Raw genomic sequence first — 17846 nt, 5'->3', positions numbered from 1 at the left:
ACCGTATGACTCACAGGAAACACTCCAGGTACAGTTAATCATTGACAAGACCCCTTTTCAAATCATAGCTAGCTATAGGCCCCCAACTTTGACTCAAGATGCCAACTCTGCCTATCTGGACCTCTTCAAATCTATCACAATTCAACCCTTTACCCTGATCCTGAGTGACTGCTCAGAACTGATGATCAAGGACACCACATACACAAATTCTGTAGATATAGCCAACCTGCTGGCAGACAAGTTCAGTGAAAATTTCACCCCTGTGTCCCCCAAATCAGTAAATCAGGACATCCCCAGCACCTGTCCCTCCCCTTATCTCTAGGAAGCATGTCATCATTGCCCTTTCAAAGGCAAAAAATACAGCCTCCATGGGACCCAATAACATCCTAAGTTGCAACCTACATGAACTCAGGTAGGAACTTGCAGTAGCATTAGGCACTCTATTCAACCAAAGCCTGAGTACTGGCTTCATCCCAGCCAAGTGGAGGACAGTCACTGTCATCCCTTTGCACAAAGGTGGAACATCTACCAATCCAGGAAATTACAGACCTATCAGCCTAACTAGCCTGATCTGCAAGACCATGGAACGGATTATCATGGACCTCATTAACAAGGACATTGACAACCTCCAAACACTTGATCCCACACAGTTTGGTTTCGTCAAGGGGAGGCCATGCCTGTTAAATTTGGTTGACTTCTTTGAGACAGTCACCAAAGCCATGGATGAGGGGAAGATGGTGCACACTGCCTACCTTGACTTGGCCAAAGCCTTCAATACTATTCCCCACTCAGGTATAATAGATACATTCTCTCAACTAGGAATCAATCTGTATGTTACCAGATGGGTAGAAAACTGTCTCAGTGATAGAACCTACCTAGTCAAAATAGGGGAAGCCACCTCAAGCAGTAGATCTGTAATGAGCGGTGTACCCTAGGAATTGGTCTTGGGGTCTCTGTTGTTTGGTATATACTTTTCAGAGGTGCAGGCCAAAACCAGTGGGCTATAGCTAACCAAGTTTCAGATGACTGCAAGCTGGCCACTGTCATCAATTCCCCTAGTGATGTGGACATCCTCCAAAAGGGTTTCACCCAAACAAATGACTGGTGCCAGAAACATGGCCTCAGACTGAATGCCAAAAAATGCATCATCATCCCCAGTCATGAGGGACTTGGGCACCCAGTTTGATAGCAAACTGACTTTCGACCACCATATTGCCTTCATTGTATGGAAAGCTTTTTACACAGCCCACCTCATTAGGAAGGGTATCTCGTCCAGAGACAAGGAGGTCATAACATCCCTGTATTCTTCCTTTATAAGACCCATTATTGAGTACAACACCCCTTTTGGCATGCACTTCACAAAGCACATGCAGCAGCTGGAGAGATCACAGAGGTTCCTTACCAGGAGAATCCAGGGGTTAAAACAACTACCCTACACAGATAGGCTAAAAGCCCTGTCCCTCTACTCAGTCTCATACAGACTCCACAGAGGTGACCTTTGTCTGGCATACAAAGTAATCTCAGACCCCTGCCTTGATGGGACTGCTGCATATCTGCAAGTCAAGCTCCATTCAAATAACCCACACACGCGACCTCAACCTGGTCTGTGACATCAACAGGACTTGTTGGCAGGACAGGTTTATGTCCCAGAGACTCCCCTTTCTGTGGAATAGACTCCCTCTCCAACTCAAGCAGAGTATCTCATTAACCCTTTTTAAGCACAACCTGGACAACCGGATGGGGAACAGAAAATACACCCCTGTGATTCTATCTGTGCCCCTGCTGGACAGGGGCATCGGGTAATGACTTGTCGGTAGATGGGCTAAATTCTTGGCTAGGCTTGTAAGGGCCTCAGGGCCAATAGCCTAGTAACTTCCTATGATCCTAAATACTTGGACAGAGAAGTTACTGCTGCTGTCTCCTTCCTGCTTGAATGTTCCAGAAGGCACACCCAGCCAGATGTGCATATAGTGATACATGCAAGTACTACACCATAGTTTGTTACATTTGTGGAAACAAGTATAGGTTCATAGGTAGGTACTAGGCTATGGGCCAAGGGCCTACGTAAGCCTAGCCAGCAAGGTTCCATACCTTACGCCACCCAAGAAAGTTACTTTCCTGTGCCACTGTCCAGCAGAGACACAGAAGTGATCCCCGGGATGTATTTCCTATTTCCCATCCACTCATCAAGATTTTTCTTGAAGAGTGCTAATGAAGAACTTTGCTTGACATAGATGGGTAGCTTGTTCCAGAGTATAGGAAGTCTCTGGGACAGGAATCTATCCCTCCAGTGTGTCCTGTTTATTGTGGTGACAAGGTTTAGGTCCCTAGAGCATGTAGCTCAGAGGGATTGGGATTTCTTTAGGTGTAGCATGTCCAACAGCTCTGGGTTTGACATACCTTTGTATGTTAGGCAGAGATCACCTCGGAGTAGGCGATATGCTACGGAGTAAAGCTGGAGTTTTTTGAGGCGGTCAGTGTAGGGCATTTGTTTGAGGCCAGTAATCCTCTTTGTGAGGTACTTCTGTGGCCTTTCCAGCTGCTGCAGATATCTTGTGAGGTACATTCCAAAAGGGGCATTGTACTTTGTAATGGGTCTAATGAGTGACGAGTAGAGGGGAACAATGACCTCTTTTTTCCTGGATGAGAACCCTTTTATGATGAGGTGTGCCATGTAGAAGGACTTCCTGACTACTGTGACAATGTGACTATCAAAGGAGACACTACTGTCCACCTGGGTCCCAAGGTCTCTTATCACACATTTGGGGTTAAGGAGATTGCTGCCTATGTGGTAGTTCATGGGGACAGAGTTTTTACCAAAGGGGATGACACTGCAGTTTTTGGCATTGAGCTTGATGCCATGGCTCTGACTCCAGGCATCTGTCTCAGTGAGGCCCTTCTTTAGGATGTCCACATCATTTGGGGGCTTGACTATGGCTCCTAGTTTGCAGTCATCTGCGAACTTCGTTAATAATAATGTAACTGCACTTTAAATTGTAAGTAAAATGAAGAAAAAAGAGAGCAGTCAAAGAGCCTTTGCTGTCTATTAGGTAAATGTTATTACAATTGTTAGAAGATTTTAATATTTTGATCTCTGACTTTTAATATAGCCATGTCTTTAAACTAGATACTTTTTCAAAACTTCAGATGAAGGTTTCACATTTGCTATATGCATTCAAATGAAGGTTTCACATTTGCTGTGTGCATTCTCATTTCAAGAATACATGGTCACAGATGAACATATAGACACAGACAAGCTGTCAAATGCACACAGTCACACATACACACACGCGTGCACATACACAGACACACACACATACACACGCACACGCGTGCACAGACACACAGACACACAGACACACACACACACACACACACACACACACACACACACTGCAAATTATGCAATACATTCAACACTTTATTTGACTGTACATATTTTATTTTATACATATCTAAACATTTCTTAGCACAGGCTTCATTTTTATTTTGTTTGTTTTTGCAGAGCAGAGTTAACATATACCATATTTTACAATTTCTACACTAATCATTTTTATAAAGAAACTCAAAAAAATGTGAGTTTACAATAAATCTACAGAATAGTCTTCTAACGTTATCAATTTTCTGAACTTGATGTACAGTTTGGTTGCATCTCTAAACATTCTGAACTGCACTATTAATCTCACATTAACAAATGCAGGTTTAGAAGCTTCTTCCCACATTCGTTAAGACAAGGGTCAGCAGTTATGACTGGCTACACACACACACACACACACACACACACACACACACACACACACACACACACACACACTTTTAATACATTGTATACACAAGCATTGCTAAAGAAGACAACAAAGTGTAGTTTACACTAGACACGAGTTTGGATGTGCAGTTTAGCTGTCTGAACAACACAAAAACACATTTGTATGTCTGAACACTGATTCTGCTTTCTGAGGGAAAGCCTGTGGGTTTTTTGTCAGCATTATCTAGTTTCATGTTCATGAAAGAGCTGTTTCAAGATCATGTGACATACCAAACCAGTTTCCCTTTACAATGCTGAGAAATGAAAGTAAAACTGATGACCGTGAGATGGCAACAAGTAAAACCACTGCTGAGCTTGTTGAAGAGCTACAATGTCCAGTCTGTGGGGACATGTTCAAATATCCTGTGACCCTGGAGTGTGGCCACAACCTCTGCAAGGCCTGTATTGAAGGAATTTGGGACAGTGAGAAAACACCCTCTTGCCCTACGTGCACAGAACAGGTCCCAGACAGGATGTTTGCTGCTAACATACTGCTGGATATAACAACAGAGATGGCAGGAAACTTAAGCCTGAGTGAAAAGGACAAGACATCAATCCCAAGCCCTGAACTTTACACTGTAGAAATGTTAAAGTGTGTTTGCAAGGAACATGGGGAGGAACTGAAGCTGTTCTGCAAGGTAGATGAGACTCCTGCTTGTGTTACCTGTCAGGATTCATCTAAACATTCGTCTCACATCTTCCTTCCAATGCAAGAGGCAGTCAGCATGTATCAGGTGAGTTAAACTCCTCATAAAAATATTTATATACATTTCTGAAAGGGTAACAGCATGCAGGTATCCCAGCCTGTCATTTAGTACTCCTCCTAGCCTTCAGGCAATAGCAGTTACGTATTACAATGAGAAAAAAGGAAAACATGCAAACAGGGGAGTATATGAGCATGTTAAGAGAAGAGTAGTGGTTTGCCTACCCCCTGAGTTTTGTTACTTTCTCCACTGTAGTTATTCTTCCATTTCTTGGAAAATGTACACGGTTTCTTAAATTCAGCACTGACTGTTATTCATTACATCCTGCCTGTCTTTGCAAGACGTCGCCTCTCTGTAAAAGACATACTTCTTTACAGAAGGCCCCAGCCTTCTACTTTAATACTAACACTTCTGCACACACTATTTCCCTCCATCCTTCCCTAACACCTGGCATATGTCGACAGTCCACTGATTACATGTTGTTTTTTGCAAAGTACACATTGCTGAGTGCCTTTAGTCTTTCTTTGTACTTTAGCTCCCTGCTCCAGCCCCCTGACTATCTAAGTGGACCCCTGCAGGCGCTCCTTGGAAAGTTATCTCTGTAAGACGTCCAGAACAGAATGCAGCACACCAGCTGTGCCCACACCAGTGATTCCCCATTGGGCAAGAATAACATCTGCTTCCCTTATGTCCTTCTGAAGTAATCATGTGACCAGCATCTTACTGGCTTTTCTTTAATGCAGGGAATGACTGACTGACATCAGTATAATGGTCCCTCATCATTCTGCAGACCCACACCCCATAAGCTGGACATTACACCATCTCTAGATCCCTGAAATCACATAAATCATAACTCTCAACTGTCCAGATTTTTGCAGATTGTCCAGGTTTATCCTCATATTTTCGGTCTTTTCCTCATAAAATTTGTAGTTTTTTGGAAAACATTGAATATTGAAGTCACTAAATAACTACAGAGATTTGAATTTCAGACTTCATGTCCCTCAGAAAATGCATGCTAACACAATGCCTTCTATTCTAACAGCTTTCTAAGTTTGTAAGAGCAATAGTTAAAATTTGTCCCTATTTTTGTGTGTTTGTTCTCTCATTATTTTTGACTTTGCCCAGATTTCTTGTGCTAAGAGGTTGAGAGGTATGGCATACATTAGCACTTTTGTATATTAATTCTTAATTGCCATCTCTTTGATCACAATGGCAGCTTTATCAGGTCTCTCCCTATAAACAGCAAATCAAACCCTGTTGAAAGGAGTCAGAAAGTGTGAGAGGTCTGAATGGAAATGTTATACCGAGGCAAATGACCAGGTAACAGGCACGCAGGAGATGATAAAGCAGAAAGCAACAGACCTGAGAGAGCTTTTAAGGATAGGGAGCTGTGTTGTATCAACATGAACTGGGGGGGCTGTGTAGGAAGCAGGAGATGGAGGGTTATATGGGTTGTAGGTACAGTGCTTGAATGTGGAGCAAAGGGAGCTCTGTAGGATGGGGTGCTCCCTTGGAAGGAAGAGTGAGGTGATCTGTGTTTGATGGTGGAGCTATATAGGAACTGGACTTGTCAGCTGTCCTGATTTTGGAGGGACATTCTTATTTTCAGACCTGATATACCCCTGTATGGCATGTCCCTATTTTTGGAGGTGTGTTCTTATTTTTGGGCCTGATTTACCCCTGCATATGATGTATCTATTTTTGGAGGCAAGTTTCTATTTTAAGATTAGAGTTGCCTCTTCACACAATTTTATGAATCCCCCTTATCGCATATCACACTAGTGTGAAGACAGATATATATATACTAACAACAGGACTGTGTGGTCATTAAAGTGAACAGACCAGTTTCCAGCATGGCCTGGTGCAATGTCCAGGGTGGGTAAAAGCTGGCAGTTGGGATTTAATACAAAAAAGGGCAAGTCTGCATTTTGAAATGTGAGAGAAAATATGCATGGCTTGAGGGGATGGCTTTTCTCTCCTACTGTACCTTAGTAGTACATGTTAACCCTAACCCTAACCTTAACTCTAACCCTAATGTTAACCCGCATCTTAAATTAGAAAAAAAACTTCCCATAACACTACCATTACACAAGACAGCTAGGACACTCACAACGTGCACACAAACACACACACGGAATGTATGGTCTACTCTAACCCTAACCATAAACAGTCACAATCACACACTCTTAATCTATTATTCCCTTACCTAAAATGTATTCTAACCCTAACCCATACACATTCACAAACACACACACACACACACACACACACACACACACACACACACACACACACACTAAATGCATGCTGTACTCTAACCTTAACACATACATATTGACACACACAAAGACCTACTACATATCCCAGTTACCTGTTTTGGTGAAACAGATACTCCAGAAAAACATCAGTTTGATAAACTGAACAGTCAGCCTAAAACCCTGCATTTCCACCTGTCAACCAAACACAAGGAACCTGTTGTGTAACACAGGGAAGGTGGTACAAAAGATCACTGGATAAAGCTTCATACAGAACAGGTTTTGATTTAATGACTGGATAAAGCTTCACACAGAACAGGTTTTGATTTAATGACTGGATAAAGCTTCATACAGAACAGGTTTTGATTTAATGACTGGATAAAGCTTCATACAGAACAGGTTTTGATTTAATGACTGGATAAAGCTTCATATAGAACAGGTTTTGATTTAATGACTGGATAAAGCTTCACACAGAACAGGTTTTGATTTAATGACTGGATAAAGCTTCATACAGAACAGGTTTTGATTTAATGACTGGATAAAGCTTCACACAGAACAGGTTTTGATTTAATGACTGGATAAAGCTTCATACAGAACAGGTTTTGATTTAATGACTGGATAAAGCTTCATACAGAACAGGTTTTGATTTAATGACTGGATAAAGCTTCATACAGAACAGGTTTTGATTTAATGACTGGATAAAGCTTCATACAGAACAGGTTTTGATTTAATGACTGGATAAAGCTTCATACAGAACAGGTTTTGATTTAATGACCGGATAAAGCTTCATACAGAACAGGTTTTGATTTAATGACTGGATAAAGCTTCATATAGAACAGGTTTTGATTTAATGACTGGATAAAGCTTCATACAGAACAGGTTTTGATTTAATGACTGGATAAAGCTTCATATAGAACAGGTTTTGATTTAATGACTGGATAAAGCTTCATACAGAACAGGTTTTGATTTAATGACTGGATAAAGCTTCATACAGAACAGGTTTTGATTTAATGACTGGATAAAGCTTCATACAGAACAGGTTTTGATTTAATGACTGGATAAAGCTTCATATAGAACAGGTTTTGATTTAATGACTGGATAAAGCTTCATACAGAACAGGTTTTGATTTAATGACTGGATAAAGCTTCATACAGAACAGGTTTTGATTTAATGACTGGATAAAGCTTCATACAGAACAGGTTTTGATTTAATGACTGGATAAAGCTTCATACAGAACAGGTTTTGATTTAATGACTGGATAAAGCTTCATACAGAACAGGTTTTGATTTAATGACTGGATAAAGCTTCATACAGAACAGGTTTTGATTTAATGACTGGATAAAGCTTCATACAGAACAGGTTTTGATTTAATGACTGGATAAAGCTTCATACAGAACAGGTTTTGATTTAATGACTGGATAAAGCTTCATACAGAACAGGTTTTGATTTAATGACTGGATAAAGCTTCATATAGAACAGGTTTTGATTTAATGACTGGATAAAGCTTCATACAGAACAGGTTTTGATTTAATGACTGGATAAAGCTTCATACAGAACAGGTTTTGATTTAATGACTGGATAAAGCTTCATACAGAACAGGTTTTGATTTAATGACTGGATAAAGCTTCATACAGAACAGGTTTTGATTTAATGACTGGATAAAGCTTCATACAGAACAGGTTTTGATTTAATGACTGGATAAAGCTTCACACAGAACAGGTTTTGATTTAATGACTGGATAAAGCTTCATACAGAACAGGTTTTGATTTAATGACTGGATAAAGCTTCATACAGAACAGGTTTTGGTTTAATGCTCTATGTTTGTAGAGTAAGCTCGATGCAAATGTCTAAACATTATTGAAAAATGTAATTATGACTTTATTCCATTGCTAAATAAAATCAGTCTGATGTTGATTCTAAAGAATTCAGTGGTATCTAGAACTGTTGACTCTTCTACTTTGTGCATCTTAATAAGATTTATTTTGCACATATGATTTGATGCTCAACATCATATCAGGACATCAGAGCAGAAGCCAAAGTAGCTCCAAGTGCAGTCAAGGTCAAAGTGAACAGATTATGGGGGTTCAGTCACATTTGCAGAAAAGCAGAAGACAGTCTGATGAAGAAGAGTTGGTTCATAGTTTCATAGGTGTGTACTAGGCTAATGGCCCTGGAGCCTTTACAAGCCTAGCCCATAGGATTACCCTGGCATCATGCCACCCGACCTTAGTTCCCAGTGCCTCTGTCAAGTAGAACCACTGGAGTGATCTCTGGGATGAATTTTCTATTTCCCATCCACTCATCAAGATTCCTCTTGAAGAGGGCCAGTGAGGCGCTCCGCTTGACAATGTATGGGAAGTCTATTCCATAGCATGGGCAGACAGGAAGAAGGCAAGAGGAAACAAGGGCATCCAGCAAAGAGGTGGATGGACTGTGTGAAAGAAACCCTGAGATGTAGTAAACTGGTATTCAGTCGAGAGAGAGATGGCGACAGCTGACATGACACCCCAACCCACAGTAGAAAATGGGAAAAAAGGGGGGCTGATGATGATGGTGGTGATGAGGATGATAATGATGATGATGATGGTGATGACGACAATGAGGATGATGATGGTGATGATGATGATGACAACAATGATGATGAGGATAATGATGATGATGGTGATGATGACGATGATGATGGTGATGACGACGATGGTGATGATGATGAGGATGATGATGATGATGGTGGTGATGACGATGATGGTGATGATGACGACGATGACGACAATGGTGATGGTGATGATGAGGATGATGATGATGAGGATGGTGATGATGATGATGATGACGATGATGTTAGCTATCATTTGGGTAGTAAAAGGTAATGTCATACTGAAATCTGAGTTCCTTTGAACAGGTAAGTTGGCATAGAATTGAATTGGCAAGGAAGTGACTGTACCCCCTTCCCTCATTATTTTATGAAGTGTAGATCATCGGAATTTGCTGCTGCTGTATATTGTTTTTGCTATAAAATATACTGAAATGTATTTATGTAAATTCATACACAAAAAGAAGGCATACATGCCGCATACCTTCAGTGGCCATCTACTGGAAAGTGGAGACAACAAGGGGATCGGAATTTACCATTCTTCTTCTTCTTTCAGCTGTTCCCGTTAGAGGTCGCCACAGTGGAGCATCTGTTTCCATTTCTTCCTGTCCTCTGCATCTTGCTCTGTCACACCAACCACCTGCATGTCCTCTCTCACCACATCCATAAACCTTATCTCAGGCCTTCCTCTTTTTCTCTTACCTGGCAGCTCCAGCTTTAGCATCCTTTTTCCAATATACCCAGCATCCCTTCTCAGCTCATGTCTGAGCCAACACAATTTCACCTTTCTGGCTTTGTCTCCAATCCGTCCAACCTGGGCTGACCCTCTAATATACTTATTCCTAATCCTGTCCATCTTCGTCACACCCAATGCAAATCTTAACATCTTTAACTCTGCCACATCGAGCTCTAACTCCTGCCTTTTCATCAATGCCACCGTCTCCAGCCCATATAACATAGCTGGTCTCACTACCGTCTTGTAGAACTTTTCTTTTATTCTTACAGGTACCAGTCTGTCACAAGGGGGTCGGAATTTTATTTATTTATTTATTTATTTATTTGCTGTTGGTTAACCAGGATAGTCCATTGGGCCAAATGAACCCTTTTTCAATGGAGTTTTGGGGAGAAAAGCTCCATCAAAGATTACATGTTTCAGAGATTTACATTACATAACATACAAGGCATAACAAGGTACAGAGGTTACAATCAGAAAAGTAAAAAAAAACAAAATTTAAAAGAGAAACAAAATTATGTCAAAAAAAAAAATTTTTTTTTTTTTTAGTCTAGAAGGATAAGGAAAGTGAGTAGATAGATGCAGAAGGCTTTCAGGAGGATAGGTAGTATTAAGAAATTGATTACTATCTGCAGTAGAGAAAGTGAGAGGTGGAAGACTGCAGAAAGTGGAGAATGATTATGTGGGGTGGGAGCAGGAGCATTCCCATGTGGATGTTAGGTAGGAGTGGAGTGATTTTTTAAAGGTAGGAAGGCTAGTGATGGTACGAATGGAGGGAGGGAGTTCCATATGCTAGGGAAAAGGAGAGGAGGTTATGTCCTGGGGGGCGAAGGGGTCTGTAGACTTCTATTAGGTTTTGACTAGTAGATCTGAGAAGTCTTTGAGTGTGGTGAATTTTAAAGGTAGTGGACAGTGACGGACAAAGGGATGGTTGAAAAATGAGTTTATGTGCATATGTGAGCTGAGTATAGGAGAGGGTAGTTGGGAAGTTCAAGTCAATTTAGTTTGTGGAGTGGTGCACAGTGATGGGTTGAAGATTTATTGCTAGTGGCGAATTTGGCTATCTTATTATAACAGGTAGATAGTTTTGTTTTGAGAGATGATTGTAGATTAGTTAAAAGAGGGGCACCATATAGAAGGGAGGGTAAGACAAATGTGGTAGAGAGAGTTTGGTAGCTGATGAGAGGTATTGCTTGGGTCGGTAGAGCAGGCCGGGTTTTTGGTGTTTTTTTAATGCTTAGTAGTAGATGGGACTCAAATTAAAGCTTATCATCGATTTGAACTCCTAGTAGTTTGGTTTCAGATACCAGTTCAAGTGGGGTATTATTTTGACTGGTGATGGAGAATAGTTGTCTATCCAATGTGTTGGTTTTAGAGGGGGTAAATATCATTAGTTTTGATTTAGCTGCATTAAGTGCAAGATGGTTATCTTTCATCCACTGTTCTGTGCTGGAGAAGGCATCTTGAGTCAGCTTTAGGAGAGTTGGAATGGAAGAGGCAGCACAGATGATTGTAGAATCATCCGCGTATTGGATGATGTTAGCATGGGGGATGGAGTGGTAGTAATCATTTACAAAGATATTAAAGATGAGGGGGCCTAATATGGAACCTTGTGGGACACCTGTGGGGGTGTTTAGGAAGGAGGAGGTGGCTCTATTCCACTTGACAGCTTGTTGCCTGACTGAGAGATAGCTGGTGAACCAGGTGAGAGTTAAAGGTGATAGGTTAAGCTTTGACAGTTTAGTGAGTAGTAGGTTATGGGAGACAGAGTTTAGTGAGTAGTAGGTTATGGGAGCTAGAGTTTAGTGAGTAGTAGGTTATGGGAGATCATGTCAAATGCCTTGGAGAGATCAAGTAGGATGGTAGATACAGATAGACCAGAGTCTCTAGCTTTGTTCACAGTTTCAAGGAATTATAGGAGGGCTGTCATAGTGCTATGATTAGGACGGAAACCGTGTTGAGTAGAAGTTAGTAGGTTGTTATCTAGTAAGTAGGGAAGGAGTTGAAGATGTATACATTTCTCTAGAATTTTAGAAATAGGAGAGAGGATAGCGATGGGCCGGAAGTTGGTAATGCTAGTATTATTCCCTCCTTTGTGAAGGGGAATGATAAAAGCCTTTTTCCAGATTTGTGGAACTTGACCTTCTTGGATAGAGTGGTTGATTAGGATACTAACTGGGAGGGCAATAGCATCTGCAGCTATGCTGAGGAAGTGTGAGGGGATGTTATCGGGGGCATTGGTGCATGGTTTTAGCCTCTGCAGTTTTTTATAGTAGAAGTAGGGATTGGTTTCAGGGATAATGTAGGGGGTTGAGAGGTAGTAAAATGATAGGGTGGAGAAGGGGGGTGTAGGGGGGGACAAGAGGAAGTAGGAGGTGGATGGTTGCACGAGAAGGAAGAGATTAGTTTGGAAATATAGTCAATGAAAAAAAAGAGTTAAACTCGGAGGCAAGGTCATTGTCTGGTACATTTGGGTTAGGGTTTGGGCTTTCAGTTGTACCAGGTTTTAAGAGGGAAGTTATACCTCTCCAGAATTTTTGTGGGTCAGTTTTGTGTTTACTTTGAAGAGAAGAGTAGTAGTTTTGATGGTCTGCTGTAATAAGCTTTTTAACTGTGTTGCGAAGGGCTTTGTACTCATTAAGGGTAGTGGGAGATTTGTGCTTTTGATAGCATGCCCAGGCTTTGTCTCTTAGTTGCATGGTTGTTAGTGTGCTTTTAGTTAGCCAAGGGGTAGTTTTGTTTTTTATTCTTCTGGTTTTTAAGGGAGCATGAATATCTAAAAGATTTAGGAAAGTAGAATTAAAGTGAGTGATAGCACTTTCAAGGGGTAGAGTTTTTAGGGGGTACCAGTTAAATAATTTTAAGGAGTTAGAGAAGGCTTCTGGTTTGAAGTTTTTTGGTATCTGGAAATGATGTAATTATGGGTAACTTGTAAGGGAGAAGGAAGGCGTGTAGTAAAGATGGGAAGGTGGTCACTTAGGGAGTCAGGAAGAGTTCCACTATCAGGGTAGTAGTGGGGGTGAGAGACTAAGATCTAGTCTATAATACTGCCAGTAGTGAAGTCTTTAGAGGGCCTAGTAGTGGAGTTGATGAGTTGAGAGAAGTTATATAGGTTGATGTTAATGGAGGGGGTATGGGATTGAATGGAGGACCAATTGATGTTGGTGTCTCCCATGATGATGATTTCATTAGATATATTGGTAGAGAACCAGGATAGGATATCTTCAAGTACAGAGATATTGTCACCAGGGGGAATGTAAAGTGAGGCTATGCATATATTTTTGTGTTTATTTAACTGAAGTTGGGCTAGTAGTAATTCTGCATTGTTGAATTGAGGAATAGCTTTATTGTAGGGAGTAATGCATAGATAAGATGAGTAAAGTAGAGCTACTCCACCCCCATTTTTAGGTTCTGTCTGCCCTGATAATGGAGTAGTTAGGTGGTACTATCTCCACAACTTTAAATATGAGGTTTTAGCCAGGTTTCAGATATGCCTAAGATATCTGGTTTGTTATGGTGTAGCCAGGCTTGAAGGTTTGGAATTTTGTTTGCTAAGCTTTGTGCATTAAGGGATACTAGTCAAATGGATTTAGATGTAGAGGGGGAGGTGTTTGGGCCTGGGTTAGGGTGTATATCCCCACATAATAGTAGAGATGTTAGAATTTGCTTTATGTAGTAGGTTTTTTTTTTCATAACTTATAGGAGTTGTGGTGGATATGTTTGTTAGAGTGGGGGTTGAAGTTTTATAAGGTGAGATAAGCTTGTAATGAAAGCATAGATTGTGTTTGATGCGATACAGTGTAGGGGATATTGGTATGACTGAGTAGGAGTGAGGTATGTTGAGAGAGCAGGTTGTGTGAAAGAGCGGGGTGTGAGATAGGGTGTTAGGCTGGGTAAGGTAGTAGATGAAGGTTAGGTTCAGTAAGAGAAGTAGTTGGATGGAGAAGAATGTATATTTTGGAGACATGTTTAGGTTCCTTGAGAGTTATATGGTTAATAGTAAGAAGGAAGAGGGATGTGTGGTGTATTGAATGAGGGTGATGTGGGATTTCTGGTGGAGGGAAGTTGTGAGGGGGAGGGAATAGGAAGAGGAAGGGGAGGAGTTTAGCAGTAGGAGAGGAAGTAGGTGTGGCTGTGTGGGTATAAGTGTAGATGTAGTGGGGGTGGGTGGGAATTGGGGGTAGGGTAGGGGAGAGGAGTGAGCCCCTAGGGTGAACGGAGCGGAATAGAGCAACAGAGCAGAAGAGCCCTGCTGGAAAAAGTATCAGCCACTGTAGGAAGGAGCTGAGGTAAGTAAGAGAAGGTGCAGTAAAAAGCTTGGTAGGAGTGGTAGAGGAAACAGAGTAATTCTGGGGGAGAGGAGAATAGTGTAGAGGAGGGGGAGAGGAGTAAGAAGTTATGGGATAGTAGGCTGTAGTAAATAAGAGGGAGAAAGAGGTAGGTGTTAAAAGAAAGCTAAAAAGACAGGAGGATAGCAAAAGTTATTATGAGAGTAGGGTAGGAGTAAGCAACAAGTGGGAAAATGCTGCCACCTAGTGGTGAGTGGAGGAAAATAGGCAGGTAGAGAGACTAAGGGGAGATAGAATGGAGTTAGAGACAGAGGTAGGAAAAGGTAGAGGTAACAGTAAGTACCAGGGTAAGTCTTCAGAGGAATAAAGGAATGGAATGGGAGATTAGAGGTAGTGAGTTAGAGTGGGATCTTTGAGGTATGCGGTAGGCTGCTGAGACACACACTGGGGGACAGGCTAGTATATAAGGATGTTATGATGAATTAGCTTTGTTTTATGCTTTTAAAGTTACATACATTTATTGAGAGCTAAAGGTGAGGGATTCCAAACTGTGGGCTCCTTACGGATAAGCCCGAACTGGTTAGCAGGATAAAAATCCAGGTGGGCCGAACTTGGCTTAGAGCGAGGAGTCTGTGTAATTTGGGAGGCATTGCTGGACCCTCAGAATAGGTGAGCTGTAAAAGAGACGGGAGAAACAGACAAAAGGTAAGTATGGGGAGAAGGGAGGAGAAAGGAGGAAAGTATAAGCTAAATAGTAAAAGGAGGTGGAGAACATATAGACGGGAAGGGGTAAAGGAACAGAGGCGTAGGTCTAGAAGAAGGGTATAAGAGAGGGGGGTTAAGGAGACAGTAAAAAGTAATTGAGAGCAGCAAGAGAAGGAGAGCAAGGAGCAAGACAGGGAGAGAGAGCAGTACTGACGAGGTGTAGACAGTGAGACAACCACTAGTAAACAATCTGCAAACAAATGCAATTATACCCTTTTTAAAAAATACATTGTGAGGAGCAGATAAGTACAGTGATATAACAGCAAGTACAGGCAGACTATATACCCTTGGAACAGAATTACATATGCATTATACCTCTATACAGAGTGCTAAGGAATATCTAGGCTATTTGCAGAGCAAGGTCAGAAGGCAAAAAACAAAAATAAACAAAGCCTTAGCAATTTGTCAGAGCCGGTACAATAGGCTAGGGAGGGAGGTGTATAACCCCAGTTACTACCAAGACAAAGTTTTGTTTTGTGGCACTAATGCGACATGGATTATGGTCGCTACAAAGTGCTGGGGAATGGGCGAGCTCCCAAAAATGGTTTATTGTGCAAGGATATGGTAAGGGGGGGTGAGAACGCTTCACCCGTTTGCTTCAGCGGAGCTGAGACTCCAAAATCAGTTACAGGTAAACTATCTAGATTATGCCTGTTACATTCCCCTTTGTGGCACTAATGTGACATGGATTATGGTCACTACAAAGTGCCGAGAAATAGGTGGGCTCCCAAAGCAGTTTTAATGTGCAAGTGTATGATAAGGGGGGTTGAGAACACTTCACCCGTTTGCTTCAGCAGAGCTGAAACACCAACCACTGAGTGGTTAAAATGCAGTTACCGGTAAACTGCATTTGGCATTAATCTGTTAAATTTTGGTATTTTCATATACTCTAGTTAGAATCTGAATTTAGCTTTGAATATATATTGTTAGTCAAGCCAGATATGTCAAATTATATTTTTGCAAAGTGGGAACCTTTTTTCAAACAATTTAATAAATAATTGTCTCTTCACAGCTGCAACACTGTAATACTGCAATGTTATAAATGTCAGTGAGGCAAAAGGTAGCATACTCAACTTTGGTGTTGAAAATACAGAAGGTTCTGAGTTCTATTCCCACTCCAGGTGATTGAATTGTTGACACTGCAGTGAAACTGAGACCCCAGTTGGTGATAGCTCAGGTGGAAAGATCCCACAGCACCTACTGAAAAAAGTAAGGGAATTCCCAAATGCCCTGTCCAAATTTCCCCTAGTAATATAAATACAACCTTGGGTCTCCCCTGAAAAGAAGTCACTAGCCAGCCCAACTAACCCAGTCAACAAGTGATAAATAAATACAGGTGTATTAGTTAATTGTGGTAACAGAGCAAAGCCAGATGGAGAACAGAAGCTAGAGCATTATTATGTATTGTGCTGTTCTGGGTGTTTAATATTCTCCTACTATACAAGTATGAATTAACTGATTCCCCACTAGAAATGAAGAAGGTGATGAAGGAGATTATTTTGTCTGTGCGATCCCAGAATCAGTCTGGGACACCCAGAGTACTGAAAGTTTAGTTTGCAATGTTCAGATTTTCAATGTGGTTACAACACCTTTATGTTGGTGTTATGAGTAAGCAGAGTTCAAATGAGGGAGAACCTTGTCAGACTTGGCAAGTAATGGGTGAATTTTTCCAAACTGGAAGAGATGGTTCTTTGGTTAAAACTACAAACATTTAAATGGGTTATCAGATGTTTTATACTTTGGCATAACTGGTGCAAACTCATTACTGTTGAACATGGTTGCAGTGTTTAGGAAAGGCCGGTTTTAGTTAGAAAGGCTTTTAACTTGTGCTAGTAAGTTAGCATATTTCTATGACATAGAGGGGGAAGCCCTGCCTGACAGTCAGCTAACTGGGATTCACTTAGTGACCTCCGGCACTGAAGGTTTCTAGTAAGTAGGGAGGGAGAGGGGTGAAGCAGAGTGCCCACTTGCTTCTCCCAGTGAGATGGGGAAGGTGGCATGCGCTCAGGGGTACACAAGCCAGGTGTGATTTCCTTGCTGGAGAGCAAGGGACAATACCTTCCGTGCTTCAGGTTTGGTAGGTGGGGTTCAAGTCAGACATGGGAGACCAAACAAGCATTGATAGTTTTTTTGTGAATGTTTAAAACAGACTTCTCTGCATGCCAAAATTAAGATATCTCCAAACTGATTGTGACTATGTCCCAAGACAGGGTGGAGATATTTCATCTAAATGAACCACAATTATGTCCACAAATCTTGAGGCTGTATCAAGGATCTGTGGCCAGGGAGTGGCTATTGCCTGCCAGCAGTTAAGGAAGTTGTCAGGTTGAGGAATGTGGGCTTCTGGACAATACTCACAAAGGGTTCTCCTGATTTATCTGTGTAGTATAGGCAAACCTTGAAGGCCACAGTGACAAGGTTTGCCAATAAGGGACACCTAGAACATAGAAGGATGTGGTCAGGTGACCTGTGAAATGTCCTAGCAAACAGTGTAGCAGCTCAGGAGAGAAAGCAGGGCATCTGTCAAACTAGATAACAAGGACAGGGAAATGGTAAACTCTACTTCAAAGATTATCGGGAGGTGGATGAAGCATTTTGACAAACTCCTTTAACCAGTGGACAGGTTCTGTTATCAGGAGGCAGTGGTCAAAAATCCTGTCTTGGGGGCATGGTCTGTTACTGTGTGCAAATTCACTGTGGTATTTTTA

At 41.4% G+C, this 17846-nt stretch overlaps 1 protein-coding gene across 1 annotated transcript in view; it reads left to right on the top strand.

The window, feature by feature from the left end:
- Positions 1 to 4056: 4056 nt before the first annotated feature.
- The window catches only part of LOC122814044 (nuclear factor 7, ovary-like), a 72792-nt gene continuing 59002 nt past the window's right edge, over positions 4057 to 17846 (top strand). The window contains exon 1 of the mRNA XM_044086647.1: positions 4057 to 4539. Coding sequence (XP_043942582.1) covers positions 4057 to 4539 — 483 coding nt within the window. The remainder of the gene's footprint in view (positions 4540 to 17846) is intronic.

Source organism: Protopterus annectens, chromosome 10.part0 (genome assembly GCF_019279795.1).
Source record: "Protopterus annectens isolate FY-2018-M chromosome 10.part0, PAN1.0, whole genome shotgun sequence".
Lineage (NCBI taxonomy): Eukaryota > Metazoa > Chordata > Ceratodontiformes > Protopteridae > Protopterus > Protopterus annectens.
The sequence above is the reverse complement of the archived record's forward strand: the minus strand, read 5'-3'. Positions and strand labels throughout refer to the sequence as shown.